Genomic DNA, 19,725 nt, shown 5'->3' with positions numbered 1-19,725 from the left:
AAAAGACAAACCATTCCAAAAGCAATACTTACAAAATCATTTGGTATAAATCAACTGCACAACTCTTGGGGGAGAGGGAAAAGGGGATGGGGGAAGGGGGAATAAGGGAGGAGGTAACAAGTTGAACAGAAGTACTCACTGCCTTACATATGAATCTGTAACCTCTCTGTACCACACTTTGGCAATAAAGAAAAATATTTTTTTAAAAAAGAGTCTTAAATACTTTCCTGTCTGGACTGGCTTTGAACTGTGACCCTCAGATCTCAGCCTCCTGAGTAGCTAGGATTATAGGCATGAGCCATCGGTGCTTGGCTTTGTCTTGTTCTTTTCAACAGTTATCAAAACTGCATAAAATAGTGAACCACCAAACCTTATGGTTTCTGATGACAAGCTGATATAGTGGTAGAATATTCTTATAATGTTCTCCGAGGGGAGAAGCTTTAGAGAGATGAGCTTGTATATTGATTTAATATGTGCAATGGGGTGGGGGGGGCTCATACACACACACACACACACACACATCCCACTTGCAGATGATCTACCACTTGAGCCATGCCCGTAGCCTTTTCCTTCAATTACTTTTTCAGTTAGAGTTTCACGCTTTTTCTGGGGGCTTCCATCCTTTTTTTCTCTGTTTTCTCACATAGATAGGATCACATGCCTAGATTATTGATGGAGATATGGTCTCACTTTCTCCTCCAGCTAGCCTCAAACCATAGTCCTGATATGTCTCCTGAGATTATAGGTATGACTCACTATGCACAGTTTGTATAGCATCTTCTGTAGGAAAAACGGTATAATTTTACCCTTTTCACATGTTACTTTCTTATTTTGTTCTGTTTCTTTGCCAGTCCTGGGGCTTGCCCTCAGGGCCTGAGCACTGTCCCTGGCTTCTTTTTGCTCAAGGCTAGTACTCTACCACTTGAGCCACAGTGCCACTTCTGGATTTTCCTATATATGTGGTGCTGAGGAATCGAGTCCAGGGTTTCATGTATACAAGGCGAACACTTTAGCACTAGCCCATATTCCCAGCCCACATGTTACTTTCTTAGTACTGCAGGTGTTTCATTTATAATCTTGGAGACAGAAACAGTTGTTAAAAACATGGACATCGGAATAACAGACTCTAGTTCAAATCCAGCTTCTTCCACATAGTGGCAATGGAACTTAAGATCTCTAAGCCTCCATTTCACCACCGGGAAAACTAAAGATAAAAAGAATTCCCACTTCTCCAATAGTTGCTGCATAAAAAACACTTATCTCAGTCCCTAATGGTTCAAAAACATTGTCTTAGTTCTGCTAGGAATTATGCCTATAATTCTAACTCTTTAGAAGACTGAGATTAGAAAGATTGTAGTTCAAAGCTAGCCTGTTTAGAAAAGTTCTTCAGACTCTATCTTCAAAATAGTCAGCAAAAAGCTGGGCTGAAAGTATGGCTCAGTAATAGAGCACTAGCAAAACAAGCAGGCCAAACAAGTTTGATGCTTTGAGCTCAAGCCCCAAAATTGTCAATAAGAAAAAAAAAAAGAAGAAAGAAAGAAAGACAAAGGACAAAAAGGTAATTTATCTGTTTTCTTAATATCTACCAAATTGACCCTCTCTCCCCCATTGCCTAACCAAAAGACAGTCTTCTACCTATAACTAAAGAGGTAGAATTAAGTACTCTAAGATCAATCTAAATACTTGCTAAACCAGCTGGAGTATCTTCCCCATCACACTCCTCCTGAGAGACAGTTGAGGTTCAAAGTATTGGGGGTTTGAAGCTAGTGTAGGCCAAAAAGAAAAGTTCTTAAGATACCTTCTCCAAAAGTACCAGCAAAGGTTGAGCAGGAGCTTGATCACTGCTGTGTCCCATGCACAAACAACTTGCCTTAGTTGTGAATAACTAGCAAGAGTCAAGATACTTTGTCTGCATTCACCATTTGTCTCTGAAAAGTTTATAAGTTCATGACTGAGAAGACTAATAAAAGAATCAAATCAATCTAATGGATATTACTTGAGAAAATGTTCATCTCTCTTAGTCTTTTCAAAGTCAAATGCTATGGTCAAAAAACTTGTGTGGCTTTTAAAAAAAGTAAAGTCATTATATCATGTGATTTAAAAAAAAAAAGGGTTGAGCTGGAGGTGTTGCTCAGGTGGTAGAATGCCAGCCAAGCAAGCATGAGATGCTGAATTCAAGCATGAGGTGCTGAATTCAAACATGAATACCACTAAAAAATAAATAAATAAAGACCTGGCAGAGAATGTGGCTTAGTGGTAGAATGCCTACCATGTATGAAGCCCTGGATTCAATTCTCCAGTATCACATAAACAGAAAAAGCCAGAAGTGGTGCTGTGGCTCAAGTGGTAGAGTGCTAGTCTTGAGCAAAAGAAGCTCAGGGAAAGTGCTCAGGCCCTGAGTTCAAGCCCCAGAACTGCCCACAAAGTAAATAAATAAAAATAAAAGAAATACTTGAAGGCCATGCTTTGCTATGGATGAATCTTGGCACAAGTGCCAAGAGAAGAAACTACCATGAGTTAGGGCTGAATGTGATAGAATAAAAGGCTACCAGGGATGTGGTTGGGTGAGTTTCCAAATATACAAATTTGATTTCAAGTCCAGTGAATTCTCACTAATGTGTCAGCCTTAAAAAAAACAAAAACAAACAACTTCTGATTACTAACATCAGGCCTATATTTTACAACTTCTTTATCAACCTCTCTTATCCCCTGCCTATGTGGTCTCCTGTAAATACCAGAAGTCTACATTCTTCCCTCCAACCTCATTACTAGAGCTTTCTTCAAAGCTCACGGAATATACCTGTACCCTCAAGATGGTCTCCTCTCAGCCTCCAGTGGGCTGCTTCTCTGTCTTTCTGAAATACAAATCCAATCATGCACTTTGAACTTGTCTCTCCATAGAGAGACAACAGTGTTGACCCACTAGACTGAATTTTGTGCCGAAGAATGAGCAATCCTGCACTGCAATGGCTGAGAGATGATAGGATTCCATACACAATGAACAAGTGATCTTCACCCAGACAAATGATAAAGTGAAACAGTGTTGCTTTCTCTGTCTCCATTAAGGACTTCTTCATAATGAATATAGTCTCCCTTTTGTAATTTTTTTTGGCAGTCCTTGGATTTGAATTGAGGACTATGAACCTGATAAGTGAGCACTTGAACCATACTCCAGCCCTCAGTAGTACTTTTTATAACCATTAAAAGGAATTGTACACAAATCCCAACATATCATGCAACATGTGCTTTACTCAATCTAGTAAACAAAAACATTTGATTTACCAGTCAGTAGATCCTTGTTTAAATTTTTTCTGCTTATAGAAAGAATGTACTGCAAAATAAAAAACAGTTGACACTAATTATAAAGAAAAACAAACATAATTTTTAAAATTTTTATTGTTAAATAGCTGTATAATGAAGCTAAAAATACTTAACTGAGGCTATAAGTTCCGTGCATCTTGGTCAATGTCATCCCTTCCATTATTTCCCACCATCTTCCCATATGTTATTCCTAGCCCCAAGTTATGTAGTTCAATTTTTACATAATACACATTGAATATAATGACTTGACTGTATTGGTTCACCATTTCTCCCTATATTTATGTGCCCGAATGACAAATATAATTTTAAATTGCTAAGCAACAAGATATTTGTTATTTAGCAAAAAGCTGCAAATTTTGTTTTATAATCTTTTAAGTGCTCTCTAGGAAATAAATGCTAACCAAATGCATTTAATACAATAACCAAGTTTTGCTGGGCATGGTAGTACACACTTAGCATTCTACTGCTGGAAAGTTTATGTAAGGACAAGCAATAATTTGTGGGTAACCTGAGCTCCTTATTAAGATTTGGTCAACAAAACAAAACAAAACGGCTGGGGATATAGCCTAGTGGCAAGAGTGCCTGCCTCGGATACACGAGGCCCTAGGTTCGATTCCCCAGCACCACATATACAGAAAACGGCCAGAAGCGGCGCTGTGGCTCAAGAGGCAGAGTGCTAGCCTTGAGCGGGAAGAAGCCAGGGACAGTGCTCAGGCCCTGAGTCCAAGGCCCAGGACTGGCCAAAACACACACACACACACACACACACACACACACACACACACACACACACACACATACAGCAACCAAGAGACAGAGACAGACAGACAGACAGGCAGGCAGGCAGATAGACAGACAGAAAAAATAGAAAGAAATGAGCCAAGCTTTTTGAGTCAAACTTGTAATATTAACTATACTGAGATCGGCAGACTGAGGATTGAAGCCAATGCAGATAGAAAAGTTCTCAAGGTTCCATCTTCAACTTGCTAGTAAAAACAAAACAAAAAAACTGTGTTGGAGGATGGCACAGAATGAGTGGAAAGCGGGTGAAATAAAATACAGTAGAGGGGCCCCAAAAGCTGCAATGGACATTGATGAAAGTGAACTAAGCAACTCAAGAGCAGTGGGGTAGGGAAGAAATGAGAAAAAAAATGGGGAACAGTTATACTAAGCAAAAGGAAAGAAATGTACATATCACCCAACCTGGAAGAAATGGTCTTACTGTTAATGTTCATGTTGTCCATAAGCTTTGTAGATTAGAATGATGATGTCCATCACTGGGAAGGTAAAAATAAATCATGAAAGCAGGAAGGCGGTGTTTGGGGAAAGGAAGGTGGGAGAAAAATGAGGAAGGGGGATAACATGTATGACAAGAAATGGACTCACTACCTTAAGTACGTAACTGTAACCTCTCTGTACCTCATCTTGACAATAAAAAAAAAGAAGGGAAAAAATGTGTCGGAGGCATGACTGAAGTGGTAGAGCCCCAAGTAAGCAAGAGATCCTGAGTTTGTCTCAGTACTGCCCCAAAGAAGCAAGCTTTAACTTAGGCTTTTTACAAAATTTCATACTTCTAATCTCCTCTTGAACCTAAAATATTAATCTCATGAAGATAATTTTAATAACCAAAGATGGCAACTCATATTTTTGTCTCTGAGTCTTTAAATTTAACTGTTATAGCACATCACAATGACAGCATCACTTGAATAAGTGTAAAAAAAAAAAAAAAACAGAAAAGAGAAAAGAGAGAAATGAGATCTCAACCAACTTCCTCCAGAGATAGATCCCATTTGATTACAACTATTTTGCTGCTGGTTTGATACTCCAATAAATTGTTACAAATCTCACTTTCTCTGTAAAGACTTCTTAAAAAGACAACTTGGCCTCCCTGGCTGAAGCAGTCTAGCATTTCTTGTCTGCCCCTCCCTGCAGAATACCCTGGCCTCCCTCAGCTGTTGTCTCTTCCTGATAAACTTGAACGCTGACCTCCTATCCCCACCAGGACCCAGTGGGATTCCTCTCTGTGCCATCCACACCTAATACAGCACATCACACCAGCAATTGCTGTGTACGGGAATAATTCGCAGTGCACACGGCTTACCTGATTGCATTTGTAAATCTTATAAATGATTCTTATGTCTTTTTCTATAGCACCCAGCTGGGTTCAAAGCCAATTGAGCAGTATATGTCAATTACCAGAAAATGTTGATTGGTTGATCAGTAGGGATAGCTAAATAGATTTTCTTCCATTCACTCCCCAGCCAGGCGCATGCATTTAAGTCTTTTTCTAAATTCTTAGGATGCCAAAATATAGTTATTTTTAAAGAGCTATTCAATTGAACTTTCTTTTTTTCTGGTGCTAGTGTTTGAACTCAGGGCCTGGGTGCTGTCTCTGAGCTTCTTTGTGCTCAAGGTAAGTGTTCTACCATTTGATTCACAGCACCACTTCTGGCTTTTTCTGAGTAGTTTATTGGAGATAATAGTCCCATGTGGACTTTTCTGCCCAGGCTGGCTTCAAACCATGATCCTCATACCTCAGCCTCCTGAGTATCTAGGATTACAGGTGTGAGCCACCTGTACCCAGCTCAATGGAAACTTGCATTCCAAAGCCCTCTTAGCTGCTAGAATATGTGGGTTTTTTTTTTTGTTTTTTTGTTTTGTTTTGTTTTGTGTGTGTGTGTGTGTGTGTGTGTGTGTGTGTGTGTGTGTGTGTGTGTGTGTACTGGAGAACATTAAAAAAAAAAACCCTTTTGGTCAGAATACACATGTGAATGTCTACAGACCAGCAAAATAGCCAGAACCTGTGAGGTTATGGCAAATCAGAACCTCAGCTTCCATCCCAGCCCTGCTGAGTGAGACTGAGTAATTTAGCAAAAAGAGCCGAAGTGCCGATATTTGCTCAAAGGACAGGTGCTTTACTCAGAAGAATCCAAGCCTCACTGGGGTCTTGTGATTTTCTGCATAAAAATAATTCAAATTGGAATTTTACTCTTACTGCTGGAGGTTTGGAGCCTTTATTTTTTCTTAGGGAAACAAACTCAGAAGGAATAATTAGTTGGGAAAATACACATTTTTCTTAATTATACATGTTACTAAGAAAGAGAGAAGAAAAGATACAGCAAGATAATTATATTTTTTCATAAACTCTCCATCGCCATCTGGCCTCTTTTTTGAAATTATGGCGATTCTGAAAACGTTCTTCGTTCATTGAATAACTTCTATTATAAGCAAACTGTAGGCAAAAAAGTTCATAAGGGAAAGGCAGCAGCATTATAAAACCATCCAGAGTTGTTCTTGGACACTAAGCTTGACACAATAACATGGTTATTTTCTGTAATTGGAAAGGAGATGGGAGGTCAAGGGACTCACAAGCTGCAGGAGCAAAGCAGAGAGAGGAAAAAAAGGCCCGATAATATGAGTGGTAACTGGAGCTGAGTCTTTGTAATGTACACTTGGAGTCAGGCTCTGTTGATCATTTCCTGTGAAATATCTCGATAATTAGTATAAGTGCCCCTGGGTCTGGACTGGGGCAGGCAATGTCAAAGGTTGGGCTAGAGAGGAAGGAAAGAGTGGTACCAATCCACAAACCACTGTCTCCATGTAAACCTACCTGAGACTTTGTCCCATAAGGAATTATAGATCTCTTTTCTGACAGAGAGTGAATCATTCTTCCTCTCATGGGAATACCTTGAGACACAACCTATAATAAACCAGAAACAATGATTTCTATTTCTATAACATAGCATCAAAGATTTTTAATTTAAAATGAGATGTGTGTGTGTGTGTGTGTGTGTGTGTGTGTGTGTGCTTGAATGCAATACCTGCTCTTCCAGGCCAATGGCTTTCAAGGCTTGTCGTCCTCTATAAGAAAGCGCCAAGTTAATGCTTCTCCCTCGCACTGATTGAGCCATTCGAATATCTAAAATATTGGAAGCAAACTCCAAGTTATAAGAACTCCTTAAATACTAGAGTAGAATGAACATGTCATTGTCCTTAAAAAGAAAAAGCAGTTGACCTCAGAATTAAATTAGAAGACTTGTTAACTTTTCTGATGAAAACACAGTAAATTATGATGAAAGGTAGATCATTGAAGGCTTGAAAATTTCTAGCAATTCTTTCTTATAAAATTTCTTTCCTTAAATAAAGTTCCATTCATAAAAGCTAAAGAAAGAGATTGAAGAGTGAGAATGACCCCCTGTGAGAGTCACTGATGGCCTACCTTCCCTAGCTTCATATACCTCTACTTGGAAATTCCTCTTAGCAAGGAAGCATGCATTCAGTGCTCCAACCTAGGAATGAAAACAAATTTTTCTTATTTAATCGGACAGTAGGCATGTTATATTTCTAGTGATAAAATAAAATATTGTGTGGGTATATACTTCACTACCCTCTTTGATTTACTCAGGCATTGATGGTGAATACAAGTTGCAAACATGGTAAGAGGAATTCAAGATGAAGGCTGGAGGCATGGCTCAAATGGAACACTAGCTGAGCAAACAAGCAAGCTGAACAAACTTGAGGTTTTGAGTTCAAATCCAGGTTCTGGCAAAAAGAAGAAAATATTTCATACCTGTATGCCTAGCTACTATGGAGGCTGATATCTGAAGGGCCAAAATTCAAAACAAGCCCAGGTAGAAAAGCCCTTGAGATCCCACCTTTTAAATAACTAGCAAAAAGCTGGTTGTGGTTTAAGTGGCAGATCATTCACTGTGAGAAAGGCATGCAAAGTACAAGGCTCTGAGAGTTTCAAACCTGATTGCAGAAAGAGAAAAATTGAGTAGTGTAATTTTAGGGGTAGTTTTTGTTTTACATTTTTCTTTTCTTTTTACTTTTTCATAGTAAGGTATAGTCTATAAGCTTCATTCATAAAGATCAGAGAACATGCATAAAAAGCAAAAGATGATAATATTCAGGGTAATGCTTCTAATGTATAGGGGAGAAACAAATCAACAGAAATAAATGGATTGTTTTAATTCTTATGTTGGGTGGTGAATTCTCTGCTCCTCCCCCTCCCTCCTCCCCTCCTCCCTCATTATTATTATAGAAACAAGCAAAGTATAGAAGTGCTGATGCCAGTTGCTTATTGACTCTTTCCTTCCTCCCAGTCAAGTGTGTTGGTTTATGACTCTAATCTCAGCATTTGGGAGACTGAGTCAAAAGGGTTGAAAGTTTGAGGTTACCCTGGTCTACAAAGCAATTTCTAGGGGTTATAAAATCATATCTGTATCCTCTCTCTCTTTACAGATGACAAGATCCTGTATTTAAAGAATCCCATAGACTCTACTCCCAAGTTACTTGAGCTGATCCAAAACTTTGGCAAAGTAGCAGGATATAAACTTAATCCTCAAAAATACATGGTTTAACTTATGCCAACAATTTGAAGACAGGCTGAAATCAATAACCTTTTACAATAACCTCAAAAAAACAAAAACAAAAACAAAAACAAAACCACCCTAGGAATAACCTTAATAAAAGAAGTGAAAGACCTTTCTGGTGAAAACTTTAAAAACTTGAGGGGCTGGGGATATGGCCTAGTGGCAAGAGAGCTTGCCTCGTATACATGAGGCCCTGGGTTTGATTCCCCAGCACCACATATACAGAAAACGGCCAGAAGTGGTGCTGTGGCTCAAGTGGCAGAGTGCTAGCCTTGAGCAAAAGGAAGCCAGGGACAGTGCTCAGGCCCTGAGTCCAAGGCCCAGGACTGGCCAAAAAAAAAAAAAAAAAAAAAAACTTGAAAGAGGAAATGAAAGCAGAAGTAAGAAAGTAGAAATGCTCCTGGATTGGGAGCATTAATACCGTGAAAATGGCAATGTTGCCAAAGGCTATCTACAAATTCAACGCAATATCCATCTATATCCCAACACTGTTCTTTAATGAAATACAGGAAGCAATCCAAAAACTCATATGCATCAATGAAAGACTCTATAGCAAAAACAATCGTTAGCAAGAAGAACAGTGCTGGAGGAATATCAACACCAAAATTCAAACTCTATTAAAAGGTATACTAATAAAAACAGCTTGGTATTGGCACAAGAACAGGCCTGAAGATGCATGAAATAGAACAGAAGACTCAGAAATAAACCCACAGACCTATGGCCACCTAATCTTTGATAGAGGAGCCAAAAAAATAGAATGGAAGAAAGACAGGCTCTTCAACAAATGGTGCTAGCAAATCGGTTAAACACCTGTTAAAAAAAACTAAAGCTAGATCCTTATATATCACCCTGAACCAGAATCAATTAAGCAGATAACCTGAAAACATTGCAGGAAAGAATGGGAGAAACACTATGGCCCCATGGCACAGGTCAGAATTTCCTTAATAAGGACCCAGAAACAAAATAAATCAATGAAAGGTTGGACAAATGGGATTACTTGAAACTACAGAGCTTTTGCATGACAAAAGACATAGTATGCAAGAGAAACAGAAAGAGAGAAGATCTTTACTGGCCATACAACAGACAAAGGCATCATATCTAAGATATACATAGAAATAAAAAATTAAATTCTCCCAAAACAAATCCTCAAAGAAACAACTGTCCCATTAATAAAGTGGGCTAAAGACTTAAAGAGAGAATTCTCTGAATGGGAAATGAAAGTGGCCAAGAGACACATGAGGACATCCCTGGCCATAAAAGAAATGCAAATCAAAACAACATTGAGATTCCCCCTGACCCCAGTAAGAAAGGCCAGTATTAGAAAAACTAATAACAACAGATGCTGGTAGGGATGTGGCCAAAGGGAGAACCGACTACACTGTTAGTGGGAGTATAAACTTGTTTAACCACTGGAAAGCAGTATGGAGGTTCCTCAAAATGCTAAACATAGACCTCTCCAATGACCCAGCAACCTCACTTTGGGAATTTACTCAAACGATCACAAACAAGACTATACTGAAGCTACCAGAACAACCATGTTCATTGCAGCATTATTTACCATAAGGAACCAACCTACATGCCCCTCAGTAAATGAATGGATCAAAAAATTTATATATATATATATATATATATTCTATGCTTCTATATTCTATGCTTATATATATATATTCTATGCTTCTATTAGAAAGAATGACATTGCTCCATTCATAAGGAAATGGAAAGACTTGGAAAAAATCATGCTAAGTAAAGTGAGCCAGACCCAAAGAAACATAGACTCTATGGTTTCCCTCATTGTTAATAATTAATATATGTCTAGGATAGTCCTAACAGATGATCACAGTAGCTCAACAGCTATGTATGATCACATAAGATGATCCTAAGTGAAATGAACTCCAAGGTATGGAAGCAGTGATTTATCATTGTTGTTATTTTTAACATACTATGTGATTTTTTTTCTTTCATTTATGTGCTCTATAGTTTAGCTCCTGTTGTCACTGTATTTGATTCTGGTACCCTGGGTATGCATATATATATATATATATATATATATATATATATGTATATATATATACACACACACATATATATGTATGTATGTATGTTTCTCTCAATTAGGGAAGAGGAACAGAGGACCAACAAAATGGTGAGATAAAGGGTAAATCCAACAGCAATACTTACATGACAATATGTTGTAAACTAACTGTACAACTTTAGTGAGGGAAAGTAGGGAAGAGGGAAGGTGGGAGAAAAATGAGGGAAGAGGTAACAAGGTTGGCAAGAAATGTACTCACAACCCTTACATACATAACTATAACCCCTCTGTATATCACCTTGACAGTAAAGATTTTAAAAAATATAAAATCAGGGGCTGGGGATATGGCCTAGTGGCAAGAGTGCTTGCCCCATATACATGAGGCCCTGGGTTCAATTCCACAGCACCACATATATAGAAAATGGCCAGAAGTGGCGCTGTGACTCAAGTGGCAGAGTGCTAGCCTTGAGTAAAAAGAAGACAGGGACAGTGCTCAGGCCCTGAGTCCAAGCCCCAGGACTGGCCAAAAAAAAAAAAAAAAAAAAAATATATATATATATATATATATATATATATATATATATATATCAGATCTGTGTCATAATAAAGTGTCTTCTTCCAAGAAAATAATAGTGTGACAAAGATTACACTCATTCTTATTCTGTTGTAACTGAAGCTTAAAGCAAAGGTTTGTTATTTATGTAAGGTGAGCTAGAAGCATTCGTAAAGTGGATGGTAATGTGGATTCTAACCTGATTTGTCTTTCAACTTTCTGTGAAGTGGTACTTAACTTGGAATGAGTGTTAGTGCAATCTTTAGTTGTTAGGTTGTCAAAACAACTAAGAAAGACAAAAAATACAAGTGGAAATGAAGTGTGGTGTGTAAACCTTTTGAAATCTACCACAAACTTTTGGTTAAGGCACAGTTGGGTTCCTGCCCATGAACAAAGAAGGAAGTTGGTGAGTGGAGGGAGAAACTGAGAGGTTAGACACTTGACAGAATAAAACATACTTTATGATTGCAGAAACAAGTTAAGAAAAGTTTATGTAGTTGTTTTAAAGTGTGATAGTGTATTGAATAAAATGCCTCCATTTTACAACTGAGCACCATTGTGTCACAAACTTTACTTCCTACCCACCATCCCTATTACCCTGCCTGCCTGGCAGGCACCTTCCCCATCTGGTCATGTACACTTTGCTGACATCTTCCTTGCTAGTTCCTGCATGCCCTGAGATAATAAGCTTCAGGAAACAGTGTAGTTCCTGTTTGCTTAGAATGGATAAGCTTCAGAAAGAGCCTAGTTTTAGGAAATGGTTTGGTTCAGGAAGATGAACACAGTGCACATAGATTTATCACGTTATAACCTGCTTGCTTGCTTGCAGCTGTAAATTAGAAAAAAAAGGGAATTTCCAAATCCTGAGTGTCAGGTATATTAACCTGACGTGGTTAGGAGGCCAGCTATCACACTTGGGTACCCAACACCTGAGTGCGGTCACTGGCAGACTAATACTTGCCACTGGCTATATATTTTGTCTGAGTGGTAGCTCTGGGAATTCCCCATTTCAAAAGTTCTAACAATCCACAGGAGTAAATATACTAATTAAAAATAATCTGTTATTCGGGTGCCAATCACTTATGCCTGTAATCCTAGCTACTCGGGAGGCTGAGATCTGGGTATGGCAGTTCAAAGCCAGCCCAATCAGGAAAGGCCATGGGATTCTTATCTACAACTAACATCCAGAAAACCAGAAGTGGCACTCTTGCTCAAGTGGTAGAGTGCTAGCCTTGAGCTGAAGAGCTCAGGGACAGAGCCCAGGCTCAGAGTTCAAGCCCCATAAATAATAATAACAAGAACAATAATAATAATGATCTGTAATCACAAGAAACAAAGACTGATAAATTGGATTACATCAAACTGAAGAGTTTCTACATGGCAAAGAACATAGCTAGTAAGATAAATAGAAAGCCTGCAAAATGAGAGAAGATCTTTACTAGCTATGCATCGACAAGGGCATCATATCTAAAATATCCTTAGAGACCAAAAAATTCAACTCCCTCAAAACAAATCCTCAAAGAAACAACAACCCAATTAAATAAATGGGCTAAAGACTTAAAAAGATACTTCTCAGAAGAATTAAGAATGGCCAATAGACACATGAAGAGATGTTCCACATTTCTGTCCATAAAAGAAATGCAAATCAAAACAACATTGAGATTCTATCTCACCCCAGGGCCATCAAGAAAACTAACAATAACAGATGCTCACAGGGATTTGGCTAGAATGGAACACTACTACATTGTTGATGGTAATGTAAACTTGTTCATCCACTCTGGAAAGCAGTATGGAGGGTTTTCAAAAGATTAAACATAGAGCTTCCCTACAAGTCAGCAATCCCACTCCTGGATATTTATTCAAATTTCCACAAACTAGGCCACACTAAAGCAATCAGCACAACCATGTGCATTGCAGCATTGTTTACCACAGCCAAGATAAAGAATCCAGGGCTGGGGATATGGCCTAGTGGCAAGAGTGCTTGCCTTGTATACATGAGGCCCTGGGTTCAATTCCCCAGCACCACATATACAGAAAACGGCCAGAAGTGGCGCTGTGGCTCAAGTGGCAGAGTGCTAGCCTTGAGCAAAAAAAAGGAGCCAGGGACAGTGCTCAGGCCCTGAGTCCAAGCCCCAGGATTGGCCAAAACAAAACAAAACAAAAGATAAAGAATCCACCCAGATGCCCATCAGTGGATGAATGGATCAAGAAAATGTGATATATATATATACATGATGGAATTCAAAGCTTCCATCAGAAAGAAGGACATTGTCCCATTCATAAGAAAATGTGATTTGGGGAGGGGTAGAGGAAGTACAGAAATGGCGGGACAAAGGGTGAACTAATTCAGCAGTGATACTATGTTGGAAATTAACTATACAACTTGTGGAGGAGAAGGGTCGGGAGGGAAAACCTGGGAGAAAATAAAGGAAGGAAGAATGACACTGTTCAAAAAGAAATGTAATAAATACCTGACTTATGTAACTATAACCTCTCTGTACATCACCTTTACAGTAAAAATTTTTTTTGATAATTTGTATTTACATGACAAACACATGTTTATTGTAGCACTCTTTACAATAGCTAAGTTGTAGACATGGTCAGATAGATGCCTTACAACAGCTGAATAGATTAAAAATGTGATATGTACAGAATATATATCATATATAATGTAAACATATATGATATATGTTCATGGACTTATGTCCATATAAACATTACATATTAATCACATCATATTATATAATGACTAATGGATAACTTATGAATAAGGGTATATAATATATTTCCACATGCACAATAAAATTTTATTCAATCTCTGGCGGCATGACATTCCATTTGTGGCAAAATGGATGGATCTGAGAAAAAATAATCACATTGACTGAAGTAAGCCATGGAAGAAAGACAAAGGGATACATGTTTTCTCTAATATGTGGGTCTTATACCCAAAATACAACCTACCACATAAATACACAGGGACGTATGGTTATATACACAATCACATGGACTAAAGCATAGTTTGTGCGTGGGTGAGACTCCATGATGTAACCCCTTTGAACAATTAACAGATACTTTAACAAAATGAATATCAGGAAGCTGAAACATAGGTTTATTTAATGAGAGGGCCTGGTGAGAAGGGTTGAATGAATGGAAGAGAGGACTAATACTGTCATAATACTCAGTGTACCAATGTGAAAAGTAGGAAACTTGATTAGAGGAAGAAGAAGGGAATAGAGAATGATGGAAGAGGTGACTCTGATCAAGATACACCAGACATATAGATATGATAAATTGTAACCCTCTTATGTAACCATTTGAAGATTAAATGAAAGAATCAGAAAATTACAAATTCTATTATTAACTTGTCTAAGCATAAGCTGTACTCCAAGGAGAACCTTTGATTACATAATTATGTAAACACTCTGTTTATTTCTTTCCTCTTTCATTTTCTCTCTCCTCATACTTCCCTCCTTACAAATTATGTGATTTGACCCCATCTTGATCCATGATATGGGTGCCGTAGTCACCAACTGTAATATTATTTGAAAAATTGTCTAACACAAATGTCAAGATATGCTTAAGTATGTGTCTAAATGGTATGCTTTTCTGGAAGAGTTGGGGAGGGGAAAGGTGGGCAAAAAATGAGGGAGGAGGTAACAAGTTTGATAAGAAATGCACTGACTGCCTTACATATGAAACTGTAAACACTCTGCACACTTTGACAAGGAATGAGTAAATTAATTTAAAAATCAATTTTTGTATTTATCAATGTGATAAAGGAGAGCAAACTCTACCTACAACACAATAAGTACATAAACTGTTTTTTTAATTTGTTAGTTAGCTATTGTATTTAGTACGATTATACCCATTATGCTAATTAAATCTTACTGTGACCTCACTGGTCTATAATGTCTGCCTTTGATATCTAAAGCCAAGCAGTGGTCTTGATTTCCCTTCTTTGACAATGATGGCACTTCCATGGCTGTTCTTAGGAAAACATGTGACTTTTTCTCTAAGTGACATCTTTTTCTTGAACCTCATCGGTGACTATGGAGTATGTCTACCTGGGTGCTGCATCTCAACATGCCTAAAATTCATCCCTTCGCCCTTTGCTTCTCCCTTTGTATTTGCTATAACACAAACCTTCTCTCCATTCTGAAGTCTATATATTAGAAAACAAAAGTCCACCTACAAGTCCACCCACTAGAGTATCTTGAAGTCCTGACATTGGAACACTCAAGTAAGTCAGCTGACCAAATGGGTATTATATCCAATTAATCAAATAAATAGTAAACACCCAGTATGATTTGTTTTACATTAGCCTCTTGTTTCTTGACCTTCTTGCAATCTTTAGATAGCATTAAACAAAGTGAGGTAAAAATGTGTTGTTTGCTTTTAAATTTAAATGACTACGAAGGCAAATACATGTATAAAGCATAGCCCACTTGGGGACAAAAAAATTAGTCCAATTTGCTTTATTTTTGTTGTTTTTTGAGAAGTAGTAAACCAAAATGGTTAAAAGCAGACACTTTTTTATTTTTTAATTATGATCGTAAAAGTGATGTACAGAGGTATTACAGTTACATAAGTAATTAGGAAATTCCTTTCTGAACAGTGTTAGTCCCCCATTTTCTTCCTCTTCCACCTCCCCTCTACTGACCCCCTCCATCCAAGCTGTAAAGTTGATTTTCAACGTAGTGTCTCGTGAGTATCACTGTTGCATTAGTTCACCCTTTGTCCCTCCACTTCTGTGATTCCCCTTCCCTTCCCCAAATCATATATATTATATATGAGACAAAGGGTACAGAAATCAAAAGTAGTGACAACAGGGTTTAAAACAATGAAAAAAGAAAGGAAAATGAAATAACTATAAATAGTACATTATAAAAAATTCTTGTATCCATTTCTTGGGGCTCATTTTTATAAGCTTCATTTTATATGGTCATATGCAGCTAGCAATAGAGCTTTTGTAATCTTCTGCTAAGAATATCATAGACATATTCCAGTTATTACAAATGAGGGAACCAATGCAGCCTGTGTTTCTTTGGGTCTGGCTTACTTTACTTAATATAATTTTTTCCATGTCTTTCTATTTCCTTATGAATGGAACAATGTCATTCTTTCTGATGGAAGCATAGAATTCCACTGTGTATATATACCACATTTTTTGACCCATTCATCTACTGAGGGGCATCTGGGTTGATTCCACATCTTGACTATGGTAGATATGGTAGATAATGCTGCAATGCACATGGTTGTGCTGGTCACTTTAGTGGCTTGGTTTGTGGTCATTTGGATAAATGCCCAGAAGTGGGATTGCTGGGTCATAGGGAAGCTTTATGTTCAGTCTTTTGCAAAATCTCTATACTGCTCTCCAGAGTGGTTAAACAAGTTTACATTACCACCAACAGTGTAGTAGTATTCCCTTTTGGTCGTGTTTGCTTTACTTTATCTTTTAAGAAATAGTAAATCAAAATGATTTTTTAAAAAGACATTTGTATTTAATGAATATATAATACCTTTCTTTGTGAGAAAAAAAAAAACATTAAAACTAATGATATTGACCTGGATGCTGGTGACTCATGCCAGTAATCCTAGCCAAACAGGAGGTTGAAATATGATGATCGAGGTTCAAAACCAGCTTAGACAGACAAATCTGAGTAACTTTTATCCCTTAGTTATCAGCAAATTGCCCCTGTGGAGTGTGGTTCAAGTGGTGGAGTGTCTGCCTTGAGCAAAAGAGCTAACAGTGTGAGGCCCTGAATTCAAGCACTGTCACCAGAGCACACAAAATAAATAAATACACAAATACATAATAAACCATCAACGTTATATTCATGTTTATCATAACACTCTTCACAATAATCAGGGTATGGAGTCAGTGCAGGTTGCCACCAGCAGGTAAATGGCTAAGAAAATCTGGTATATCCATACACAATGGAAGATTTTCTTTTATCCATAAAAAAGAATAAACTCTGTTGTTTTCAGGGAAATAAATGGATCTAGAGGGTAACATGTTGTGTAAAATAAGCTAGACACAGAAAGAGAGATAACATATCAGTTCTCTCTTCTGTAAAGAAATAAAAAAAACAAACCCTAGAAACCTTGAAAGTTCTAGTCATTATTACAGACAGGAAGGATTAAATACAGAAAGAAATGGGCATGTATGGAAATAATTGTAATAAAAGCAATGTTATATTTAACTCAATGTAGATATTAAACATATCCACAAGAATCTAACACTGTATGAGATGAATAATAATTATTGAGAGTAATAACAACTAATATAGTGATTCTTACCAGGCCACCACCAATAACAATGATTTTTTTCCTTTCTGCATGAGAGGAGTCCATGACCAACAAAGTGGGTCTTGCAGTTCTGCCTCAGTCTCGAAGGGAACTCTCTTCTACCCACTGACTTCTCCTGTCTTTATATGGCCAGAAGCCCAGTGAGGTCCTGTGAACCTGCAGCAATGTTTGTTCAAGTATCTTCCTTTGTTACCATTTAACCCATTAGAAGCTCAAAGTACAACCAGCTCAGCTTGAAGATAAAAGAAAACTCATGGCAATAACCAAACTTTGGAAACTCCAGTCAAGTGAAAACAATGTCTTGTGAGCAAGACTCAGATTAAAACAAAACAAAACGAAACAGTCACATGGCTTTCCTTCTTCTTTTTCTCCAGCATCTATTAGTTTCATTCTTAGTTATTAATAGCCATGAGACTTCCTCTTATCTGAGGTCTCAAAGCATCTTCTATTTCGGTTAGAGAGCAAAGTGACACAGTTTATCAATTTAATCATAGATTATTCTTGCTATGAAGACCAACCAAGACTTTTCCCTAAAAATATATCTTATGGATTTTCTTTTCTTTTCTTTTCTTTTCTTTTTTGCCAGCCAGGGGCTTGGACTCAGGGCCTGATCACTGTCCCAGGCTTCTTTTTGCTCAAGGCTAGCACTCTGCCACGTGAGCCACAGCGCCACTTCTGGCCATGTTCTGTATATGTGGTCCAGGGGAATTGAACCCAGGGGTTCATGTATATGAGGTAAACACTCTTGCCACTAGGCCATATTCCTAGCCCCCTTATGGATTTTCGTAAACTCGTGGAATTTTTTAGAGAGGTAGACAAATCTTAATTAATATTCTCTGGAGTAAGATTTTAATTGTCTAACTGACCATACTTCCTTTTTAAAATAGCACTGGTGGGTACAACATTTTGAATCTCACCCATGAATTGCCAATAAGGGAGACTTCACACCATCTTCCCTTCCACCTTTTTGATTGTTACATTATTGATATATATGATTTGGATTTATGCATATTTGAATTGCAATTTTTCTGGAATATAATATGGTATAAAATAAGATGAAGATAAATAAAAACTAATAATAAAGAATAAAGTTGTCAATGCATATGTTTTTGTACTTTGTAGTTGTTAGCATTTCCCTAGCTTGAGGGCCTCAGCTCCTCCCACTAGCCCCCAGATCACCCATACCTAATGAGCCACTCCTACTCACTACCTACCTACTTCTCCTTTACCCCCAGAGAGAGAGAAGCTGCCACCTGGATAAGGTGCAGACGCCATGTAGCTCCCTCTCCCATGGTAGCTATGGCCCCACTAATAAACCTCCTTATGAACCTTCTTCTCCTGTCTGTGATTATCTCTGCATGGTCCCCTGGGATGGCGGGGACATATCCTTTCAGTAGTAAGAACACAAGAATTCAGAATGATTTTTTTCAAGGAACAACTGAATTTTTAACATTCAACAGTGCCCTCTGGTGGCTAACTATGGTTATAGTTGCTAAAACATTTTTGCTGGGTATTTTCATTTATTTTGAGTATTCACATTGTATGACATTTAAGACATTAAAAGGGATAGAGTGTTAGAAATACAACAACTACGATAAACCACTTGTTTCCATAACTTGGAGTTCATTTCACTTAACTTCATCTTATGTGATCATAAGTACATAGCTGCTGAGCTACTGTGATCATCTGTTAGAACTATCCTAGACATATACTAATTATTACCAATGAGGGAAACCATAGAGTCTAAGTTTCTCTGGGTCTGGCTCACTTCACTTAGCATGATTTTTCCCAAGTCTTTCCATTTCCTTATGAATGGGGCAGTGTCATTCTTTCTGATAGAAGCATAGAATTTCATTGTGTATATATACTACAATTTCTTGATCTATTCATTTACTGAGGGGCATCTAGGTTGGTTCCATATTTTAGCTATGTTAAATAATGCTGCAATTAATATGGTTGTGCTAGTAGCTTTATCATGGTCTTGTATGTGATTCTTTGGGCAAATGCCCAAAAGTGGGGTTGCTGGGTCATAGGGGAGCGCAATGTTTAGCCTTTTGAGGACTCTCTACAAGTTATGGAAACAAGCAGTTTATGGTTGTTGCTGTTATTTCTAGTGCACTATGTGAAACAATTTC

The 19,725-nt window shown here is 37.8% G+C and overlaps 1 protein-coding gene across 2 annotated transcripts in view; it reads right to left on the bottom strand.

The window, feature by feature from the left end:
* Kmo (kynurenine 3-monooxygenase) overlaps positions 1–17,870 on the bottom strand; it is a 51,537-nt gene extending 33,667 nt beyond the window's left edge. For both annotated transcript variants that reach the window (XM_048358075.1, XM_048358074.1), the window contains exons 1-5: positions 17,582–17,870; positions 7,541–7,610; positions 7,143–7,240; positions 6,932–7,021; positions 3,283–3,331 (exon numbers count right to left, since the gene is read on the bottom strand). In XM_048358075.1, the coding sequence (XP_048214032.1) occupies positions 3,283–3,331; positions 6,932–7,021; positions 7,143–7,240; positions 7,541–7,610; positions 17,582–17,635 (361 nt within the window). In that variant the 5' untranslated portion in view covers positions 17,636–17,870. The remainder of the gene's footprint in view (positions 1–3,282; positions 3,332–6,931; positions 7,022–7,142; positions 7,241–7,540; positions 7,611–17,581) is intronic.
* Positions 17,871–19,725: the final 1,855 nt, after the last annotated feature.

This window comes from Perognathus longimembris, chromosome 11, assembly GCF_023159225.1.
Source record: "Perognathus longimembris pacificus isolate PPM17 chromosome 11, ASM2315922v1, whole genome shotgun sequence".
NCBI classification, from domain to species: domain Eukaryota; kingdom Metazoa; phylum Chordata; class Mammalia; order Rodentia; family Heteromyidae; genus Perognathus; species Perognathus longimembris.
This window is presented reverse-complemented; position numbering and strand designations above follow the sequence as displayed.